The sequence below is a fragment of the Lagopus muta genome, chromosome 7, assembly GCF_023343835.1.
Source record: "Lagopus muta isolate bLagMut1 chromosome 7, bLagMut1 primary, whole genome shotgun sequence".
Lineage (NCBI taxonomy): Eukaryota > Metazoa > Chordata > Aves > Galliformes > Phasianidae > Lagopus > Lagopus muta.
The window spans coordinates 20,568,218-20,577,882 of record NC_064439.1 but is presented as its reverse complement, the minus strand read 5'-3'; the positions used below and the strand labels follow the sequence as shown (position 1 = coordinate 20,577,882).

Sequence of the window (9,665 nt, the reverse complement as noted above, 5' to 3'; positions counted from 1 at the left end):
AACTTGTGTGCACTGTAGAAATGCTAGATATGATTTTATACCAAAAAAAAAAAAAAAAACAAACCAAAACCCACAACTCTTACAGAAGCATTTATTTGATAGGCTCAGATTTAATTAGAGTAAGATACAGTCTAAAAACACAGTATGCATGTGAACACCTTTCGCACTGTGGTGGCTCACGCGTAAATGATCTGACTGTTAGATTTCACAATAACCAGTTAGTACTGCGTTCTCCTCTGCAGTGTTACTTCCTTCATCACTGAGAAGACTCAGAGTGTGATGTCGGAGTATTCTAAATCCCATATTTTTCTATCAGTGCTTTTGCTTTAGAAATATAGGCATTCATGGCATCCTCCTTCGACATACCTGCAAAGAAAAGGAGTCATTATCTTTTCTTATTTGCCATCCTGTTGAAGTTATTACATGAGGTAAATTTAATTGCTGTAATACCTCTTTTCAGGTTCCACGCCTCCCATTTGGCTTTGCCTTTCATATCTAACATTCCTGGACATTCTGCCAAAATAAATGCATACCCTCATTAATTATCAAGCAGATTTATAACACGTTTTCTTGTTTTCAAGATATGGGGTAAATCGGATGTATATATGGGAACAGAAATACCAATATTAATGTCTCCAACAGTAGCTTGTTTGTAGAATCCATAGAGTTCTTTCAGTTCTTCATCAGTTGGTCTTGTTTTCAATTTTTTAACATCTTCTGCAGCTCCATCGAAGTCAGCCTAATGCAAGAGGAATACATAAAGTATTAGTCTGCCTCTGAAGGGGTGTGCTTAAAATATTCATTATGGCAAGCACGGTAGTTCATTATATGGTTTCTATTACTCATACGTTTAGTGGTAAGTCTAGGATTTTCCCATGAAAAGGTTTAATAAAGCCTTTAATAAACCTATGGCAGCACGGGGTCAGAACTCATGCATTCAAGGCCTAAGGTTTTGGTTAGCCTTGCAGAGGTCAGGCAGGGGGACTCGTTGGTCTTGTAGGTCCCTCGCAAGTGAACCACTCCACTGTAAAACAAGTATTTCATTCTTAATCCCAACACTAGTAGATGCGACATACCTGACCCTTTTTGTTTTACTCATACAAGTACGAACAACAGCAGCACTCGTGCTCGGTCACCAGCAAGAAGAACTGGCATCAGTATCAATACACAATCAAGTTGCCACAACTGACTGAAGATTACATAAGTTTTATCTTCATCTTTACACTGTGGCCACTGCTGTGTATAAAGCCCTGCCAGGGCAGAGATAGAAGGACTATTTAAGTTGGTGGAAACCTCCTTTATGCAGAGTAGTTTTCTGAACTATCGTCACAAAAAGAATGAGCTAGAAGCATTAGACTTGTACAGACAAAAGAAAAACTAAACAAGAAAAACAACCCACAATAAGGATGCCATTATTAGCTTCTTATTTTTCTATACTTTTATTCTATTTGGATCTATATGAAATATCACAAGCCATTGTTTCAAAAATATGCAATGCACATCTTTGTCAACAATAAGTGCATGGAAATGAAATTTCAATGACAAACATTCTTTTCTTCATCTCCCTCAATCCAATCTTTGTGCACGGATTTTGCTTAGGATTTGCTTGCTTACACAACATGCTTAGCCTGTAAAATATAATATCCTTTAATCATGAGCTGATAGAATTTCCCTCTCACTCCTCAAATCAAAAGCAGAAGTACACATATAGATTATATATACATATGCAGACTTAGATTTACACACACGCATTAAAGATAAACGCAGAAATTATTATCACTATATGTGATAACAGTCTGATACACGCAAAGAAAGAACTCTTCATCCTCAGTTCGCAAAACTCAGATGTTTCAGAGCCCTCCTGCTAAAACACTGCTCACGCTGCCCTCGTTTCCACACAGACTGAGTCAGTGACTGTAAGGGATGCGGGTGGCAGCTGTTTACCAAAGTGGTAATGGGTGGAAAGCATCTATAAGGTCTTTCTAACAGCGATGCACGGCTCAATTCTTATATATCGGGGCTAACGCGTTTATCTTCTAGCCGGAATTCAAGGCAGAATACAGCAAACTACAACGACCGCCGGTGAAACAAAAGCTGGCGTTCCGCTCGGGACTTGGCAGCCCCGGCCCACGGAAGGAGCGGGCTCAGAAGGAACAACGAGCCCTCTGTGCCGCCCCTCAGAGCCGCAGCTCACAGCGCTGAGCTCTGCCAACGCGCCCCGCGTCGGAGCCTCTCTCACACACACACAGCGAGCTGAGGCAGGATAAAGGGCTGGAGGATCTTAAAGCGAAAGGGAACGGAAAACCCCACAGAGAACAGCAGCCAAACCCGTCCTGGCACGGGCGAGGCGGGTAGTGACACGTGCCGCAGAGCGCTGGAAGACAGCAACGAAGGTGGTTCGGTTCCTTCGGCAGCCGCTGACGCGTGGAGGCAGCAGCTTTCCTACCGAAACGCCACTTCAAGCGCAGCACTCCAAAGAAGCGCACACCCTAAAAACTCCCTTAGGAATGCACGCTTCCCACACACACACGCATACCTGGGCTCGGCGCTTTCCCGCCCCGTGCCTGCCGCTAACAGCGAACCCATCCTAACAGAGCGAGCGCACCTGAGCGGCGCGTCTCCTCCCACCGCAGTTACAGTGCCCGGGGAGAGCGCCCAGCGGGCTGCGCACGGGTAACGCGCTGCTCTGAGCCCAAAGCGGACTCCCGTGCCGGGAGGTCACGGCCACGAAGACCGATGAGCCGCCGTCCCTCCCGCTCACCTGCAGGGCCATGGCGCGGCGTACACGCGAAGTCCGGCCTCTTTCCCGCAGCGCGACGCGGTGCCGTTGCCGTCCGCCCCTCGAGGCCGCGCGAGATGGCGAGCGAGCGGCGACCTCCCCTCGCGGCCGTTGCTGCCGTCACGGGACGGCGAGGCGCTGGCACGGCCGCCGGGAGCTGCGGTGCCTCGTTCCAGCAGGCGCTCGGGGCCGGGTTGGACGGGCCCTGGGCCAGCCGAGACGGCGGGGGGCAGCCCTGCCCGTAGGGCTGGGTGGGCTTTGAGGTCTCCTCCAACCGAAAGCATTCTGCAGCCGCCGCCGCCAGCGTCACGGCGCTGTTACAGCGCGAGACCCGCTTCGCAGTACGGTCACCGTGAAACTCCTACTGGCCAACTCACCATCAGCTCGTTACCCCGCGTATGACGAGGCACGCCTATTTATTTATTACCCGCGAAAAGCACCCTGCAAAAAAAACTGACGGCATTGTTAGAATTAAGATATGCCGGCTACCAGACCCGAAGCGGCAGCGCTCCGCAAGCACCTCCGTAACACCGCGGCTGCCCCCACGCGGCGGCCCTGGAGCACGGCAGCGGATGGGGCGGGAGTGCGCCGCAGGGGCGGGGCGGGCCGGGCCGCACTCAGCGCCGGGCGAGTGCGTGGTGCTGGCGTGCTCGGGTCGGGCCCGACCGCGTGGGAGCGCTAGGCCGAGTGGGAGCGCGGCGTGGAGGCCGCGCCGAGCGGAGACCGGGTGCGTTCACCTCCCTTCCCGTCCGCACGGCGCGTTTTCAGGGCGCTGTGGTGGCTGCGCGCCTTAACTGCGATCTCTTTTCTTCTTGTCAGGAGCTGGCGGGAGGCTTTCACGAAGCGTTTGGAAACCGGAGTTTTCGAATGGAGGTAAATGTTGGAAGTGTTCGCGTTGCTCATCTCCCCTGCTGGCAGCAGTGGGTCCTGAAGCTGATACGCGTGGAAGAAGTCGGTTTTTGTTTTTTTGCCTCGTCGATTCCCGTGCGTACACGCTTGTTTTCCTCAGTAGCGTCCATTTTGAAAAGACAAACGCAGGCTTCTTCACCGTAACCTTCTCTTAACGCTGCTTCGTGTACGATGCCTGTGAGATTTCTGGTAGCAGCTTCACAGGTCGCAGTGCGCTGATAATCTCTGCTCGGTGCGTGCCTGAGCTCACGGGGTGGATGTGGTTTAGCTGAAGGAAAACCCCTCCAGACAGACGTTGCCTTGTGGCAGTGCATATGGTGGGGGGAATTTCAACAAAGATGTTTTCTTTTTTAAAACCAAGGTAGCCTACTATCAGTATGCAGGGAATTGATATGACCAAAAAAATGGTTTCTTGTAAATATCTAAAGGTTGCCAATGAAGTAATGTACGTTAGGGAAGGAGGGAATCTGAGGAGAGCCATGTCTGTTTCTCCTGAGGAAGATGAGTTCTGTTCTGTTGGCTGTGCAACAGTAAAGCAGTTTGGCAAGGAGATGCTGAACAGTAACCCAAGCATGAGTATGGGGACTTAGTGAGTTAGCAGGACTGGTAATCAGAGCATGCCTTCACATCAGGATAGTTCTAAAGTGCAGCTGTGCAGCAGTGAAAACTGGTCTTTCAGAACTTGAGGGTTTTTTTGTTTTTTTTTTTTTAATCTGCGGAACCTCCTGCTACATTCATTCATACATACAGCTTCAGAAGGGTTTCCAGTCACTGGTGTTGCCTTGCTGGTAAAAAGCAAGCAACTCGTGCCTTGCTGAAGGATTATTAAGGATTAGCACTGAGTTGATATGAAGATGATTGCTGCCAGTATCACTATGAGCTGAGATTCGTCTTCCGTGTTCCCAAGATGAGCCTCTAGTAATGAAGTCCACAGCAAATAGTGCAGGATTAGAACGACTGTTTGCCTTTTTCTTCCTTCCCTCCACAGCTAGGTGGCGAAACAGAACAGAACCTGAGGACGCCTGTAATTCCACAAGGGACGGCGTCGCTTCGTAAAGCAAAGAAAATCACTGTAAAAACATGTCTAGATAATCCCTTTGTTATTCAGTGGAAAGCCATTGATGGAGATGGTATGCATTTCATATTACAGACTTTAGAAGACAAGATTAAATGTATTGGACTTAAAAAGATAGAGACTCCAAGAAAGAAAAAACGTTCCATTACAAAAAACCAAACGGAAAGCAAGTGTGATGATAGCAACAATGAACTCCCTGCCAAAGAAGAAACAGAAGGCCATCGGCACACACCAGGATGGACTGACATGGGCATCAGAAGACAGCTTGCTATTGGAATTAATGAAGTTACAAAAGCATTGGAGAAAAATGAACTGCTTCTCTTGCTGGTGTGCAAATCTGCACAACCTGCCATGATCACGTCCCATCTCATTCAGCTGAGTGCAAGTCGAGCCACTCCAGCAGGCCAGGTTCCCCGCCTCTGTGAAACAGTCGCACCACTTCTTGGCTTAACATCCATTTTAGCACTAGGCTTCAAAAGGCAGTCTGATAAATTTACTGATGTAGTAGAAGCAATAATTCCAAAGATACCTGCTTTGGAAGTGCCGTGGTTTCAGTACCAAACTGTAGGATCTGCAGCATGTGCAGAGTTGTCAGAAACTGATGAAGCTGAGCAGCTTGCAGAGACGCCAGAGGAGGAGCTCACAAGCCAGAAGCGGAAGCGTACAGAAAGCAATCAGCTCGATCTTTCACATGTAATTTTGCAGCCTTTGAAAATCAAGAAAGTTGTTCCAAATCCAAATAAGATAAAGAAGCCACCTCGCAGAAAGAAAAAAGCTTTCTCAGCATAACTGATTTTAGTTCAGTTCTTCAGATTACAGTAGTTTTTTTTACAGCCTATGGAGTCAGCTGTAACTGAACTACTTTGTTAAGCTTTAACAGCGTAAAGCAGTTGAACTCAGGGTTAGCTCATGTATGATGCATCCAGGTGAGATTCTTTCTGCTTTAATAAAGAATATGGCTCAAACTTGTGTGTGAGCTTCTGTGTGGAGATAAACATTTGATTTGCAGTTGGAGATCACAAAGTTGAAACTGTTAATGAATGTCTTGAAGTAATTTGAGGATAACAAGCACATCTTTAGAATTAATATAAAGTGCTAAACAAACTTTGTTGTTTTTTCCTTTACATGAACATGCTTCAGAGAGAACTGATTCAAATTAGTGCCATTACGCATTAAAAAAAAAAAATCAATACCAAAATTGAAAGTTTATTTAAACAAGGTCCATGCCAGTATAACTTTTAAAGCTGGTTCAATGCTTGTTTCAAGTAAACAGCTGTAACAGCACAGGCAGACTTCCTTTCTGAGCTTTTGTTCTTTTCTCTGCTGAACAATAAGCTTGTTTTGGTCAGGAATGTATGCAGGTTTGGACTCCAACACTACCTGGTGCCCGATATGCTGAAGGAAAAGTACTATTTTCATACACGGAACAAAATACTGCTGCATTTTTGAAAAACAAACTTCTATATGCAAACTATTAACGCACATATCCCATGAGAAAACAAACTAATCTACGCTCAGTTTCTAAATGGAGTCTAAAATTATCATCCAGGAAGTCCAGATATGCCATGTACCATTGAATGTAAAGTAGCAGATGACAGCTATAGTCACTAGAACAGACTACAAATCTTCAGAGTTTCCTTTAGTTTTACTGATGACTGTGAACAGTTTCTTAATGAACCTGTTTTGTAGAAAGGAAATAAATAGTGCTGCAATTCAAACTGCAATCAAAATGGATAGCGCAGGAATTTATATGTCACTCTGTAACTAATAGTCAATTCTGTGGTACTGTAAAAGAGCTGAGTTACTTTATTGTTCCTCAAACATAGAATTTACACTGTATTTTTCAGGGCTCTGCTAATGCAGTCTTCTGGTGCTATCAGATAGTTAATCAGTGTTTTGGATTTATTGAGAAGTGACTTAAATTCACGGTTCCAACTACGAAGGGAGGCAGTAGCAGTGATTCTATTGTCATGATGCTTCTTGTAAACAAAGCAGACATTTAATGCCAAAATTTTGCCCTTCCTTGCTGAGTGGCAAGGAAATAATTATTTTGCTTTGCTTCATAGTCCTTCACAGAGGTCATTTACTTTGGCTTTTTAGATGCATAAAATTGTGAAGGCATGCTAGAACCCAGCGTAATTAAATCCCATGCTGGCTAACGGTAACATTTAGCTCTTATGCTTTCTGTAAAGACTGAGGATTAGGCTTTGGTAAAGAACATAAGCACAGCAATCACTTATCAAGCACCTTGCTTCCTGTCCAGATCTACAGCTCTCCCAAAGGATTTGTGTCCCCTCCACAGATGCAGAGTTACTTATTTGCAGATGTTTCTAAAGACTTGTGGGAAATGCGGTAGAGTGAGCCTTTCCAATGCCTTCAAATTTAATTTTCATGAAACCACCTGTTAGTTTTTGCAGTTCTATCTGGTAGCCATTCCTATCAAGCCTAATGCACATGCAGGTTCAACACCTGAAACAACACAAGAGCCTCTGTCAGAGCTGACAGCAGCACCCACACCAATGCCCTGCTCAGGAAGTGAAGGTGGGTTGCCTCAATTTCTACTCCTGAGTAATTGCCAGGACACCTTTGAGACTCACATTCTCTTGAAGCTGTGATACTTCAGCAAAGCACTTGAGGTAAGGAGCATGGCTAGCCATAAGGGTTGAGCACTTGGCAGGGACAGACCTTTTTGGGTTAAACAGCTGTTAAGCAACGCTTTTGTGAAGAGGCTTCTGCAGGAACTGCACCAGCTGCAGCTCAGCTGCCCCCTTTCCTCATCCTCTCTAGGCCTGCAGTTTTTCAGTCATAGCTACAGCACTGCAAAGCTTCAGCAGGAGCATGGCTCTGCCTCCTCTCCCATAGTCCGCATGCAGCTGGAGCCAGAAGACAAATCTGCACCCCTCGGATTCATTGTTTTTTGGAGAAGATGGCAAAAGGGAGGAGTGGCCACACACCTTCCATCACAGGCAGGCAACCTGAGATGAAGGCAGAAAGCCAGGCTGCCAGAAAACCAGACTCAGTTCTGTCTTTGGCCTAGGCATACTTGGTCCCACCACAGCCTAACAACTTTTCCAAACAATAGGACTGTGGGCATTTGCCTCTTGATTTCAGGGAAGAGAGGAGTAAAGAAAAACAATAATCTACCATTTCTTCCACTTGTAAAATGAGTGCATCTGGAGCATCATAGCCTGCCAGGCTATGGCTGTTCCTCACAAGGGCACAGGGCCACGCTGAGCAGTTGGGGGGAGCAGGGAGAACCTGCCCTTAGCATGAGGCAGGAACACCACATCCTGCTGTCAGCTTCCTGCACATCCCAGCATGTTGCTCACCTTCTGGGAGTAAAGAACTCAAGTCTGATGAAGTTGGGATCAGTTATCTATACCAACAATTATTTCAGGCACTTAATTCTGCTCAAGCTGCACACAGGAAGTCAAAACTTCACCTATATAGTCTCCTGTGACTACTATTAGCAGACAGGTAGAAGAAGGGCCAAAGTTGCAAAGCCTGACTCCACTGCTGCAAGTCCCAAAAATCCCCTTCCGAGCCCTTGTATTCACCAGGCCCGAGCTGATGAGCACAAAGGGAGCAGACAAACCACCATCAATCCCTTCCTTTATGTGAAGGAAGCAAAGGCTTTAAGCACAGAGCTGTAACACAGGAAGGGAAACCATCCCTGTTTCCAGGGCAGAATTTTCTCACTGTTCAACAATAAGAAGAATCCAAACCACAAACCATTCATGCAGGGGAAATGGAAGGGAGAGGGAAACCCCAATGCTATTTGGAGGTGGCTAGGGCTAGCAGTTATGAAGAACAGACAAATTTATCTTCATCTAAATTGATGTTTTCAGGTACAGAATTCATCTTTCAGCAGAACTTGCTGTAAGAATTACAGGCATGTTTAAAAGGAAAGTTCAGACATTTGCATTTCATGAGATATTTGAGTCACATTCAAAATATGCTCACAGCACAGAGGCTTCACTACCACAGTTTGGCACTTTCAGATAGAACAGCTTCTTACTGCAGAATTTCTTGGTGCTCACGTTACTGCAGCATCCATGAACGGAAAGGACTGCTATCAAATCTAACTACAATGCTATGCTGGAATGCATATAAAGTGCTTCAGAAGCCATTCTGGTTGCCGAGCATTGGAGAGGGAGTTACAACAGCTTACCCAACAACAAACATCAGCCCTCTTACATTTCAGGAAGCAGAGTACACAGGCTTCCAAGGACTGAGAGCTTTTCTCTTCTGCTTACCAGCCACATAGAATGCAAAACTTCTTGTTCCACAGTCAGGATAAAAACACTACCAGGAACAATTTATGAATACGTATTTACACGAGATACTTTTCATTAGAATTACAGACCTCATAGGAAATCAAAGTAGACAAAGGAATATGTGCCATTTTGCAGAAGCATTGAAAACATTCAAACTATAAATATCCTGATAGCACTACTAAAATTCTTAGTTTTACACACAGGCTGATGTTACTCTACTGAGGAAAAACTAAGGTTTTGTGCCACAACTGTAAATTAAGTACAGTAACGTATTATCATTCCGGCAACATAGGTAACACCTGCACTGAACAGTGCGATACTGTTAAATCAATCCACTGATCTATTGAAGATCAAAATACAAATCTGTATTTTTATTGATTTGGCAGCGTTGCTCATGGAGAAACAAATGCACTAGTTAAACCAGTACATTGTCATACTGCTCCAGTTACAAAAAACATCCAGGACTTTCATAGAGCTACAAACGTATCATACTTCATGATTTTTCCCCAAATGATGATATCCACGTGAAGTAAATATAGCAAAGATACTCGAGTTTGTATCCTTCATTCTGTTACACTGACAAACATACACCACCACTTAATAAATAGAAATGCAGCAGTTCATC

General features: G+C 45.3%; 2 protein-coding genes across 2 annotated transcripts; one reads left to right on the top strand and one right to left on the bottom strand.

The window, feature by feature from the left end:
* Nucleotides 1–77: 77 nt before the first annotated feature.
* Nucleotides 78–3,310, bottom strand: ACBD7 (acyl-CoA binding domain containing 7). Its single transcript, XM_048951144.1, has 4 exons — nucleotides 2,762–3,310; nucleotides 622–739; nucleotides 451–513; nucleotides 78–366 (listed from the first exon to the last, which is right to left on the bottom strand). The coding sequence occupies exons 1-4, from the start codon at nucleotides 2,771–2,773 to the stop codon at nucleotides 293–295; spliced, it is 267 nt and encodes an 88-aa protein (XP_048807101.1). The 5' UTR covers nucleotides 2,774–3,310; the 3' UTR covers nucleotides 78–292.
* A 134-nt stretch (nucleotides 3,311–3,444) lies between these two features.
* On the top strand, nucleotides 3,445–9,270 carry RPP38 (ribonuclease P/MRP subunit p38). Its single transcript, XM_048951140.1, has 3 exons — nucleotides 3,445–3,506; nucleotides 3,599–3,652; nucleotides 4,677–9,270. The coding sequence occupies exons 2-3, from the start codon at nucleotides 3,647–3,649 to the stop codon at nucleotides 5,550–5,552; spliced, it is 882 nt and encodes a 293-aa protein (XP_048807097.1). The 5' UTR covers nucleotides 3,445–3,506; nucleotides 3,599–3,646; the 3' UTR covers nucleotides 5,553–9,270.
* The last annotated feature ends 395 nt before the right edge of the window (nucleotides 9,271–9,665 follow it).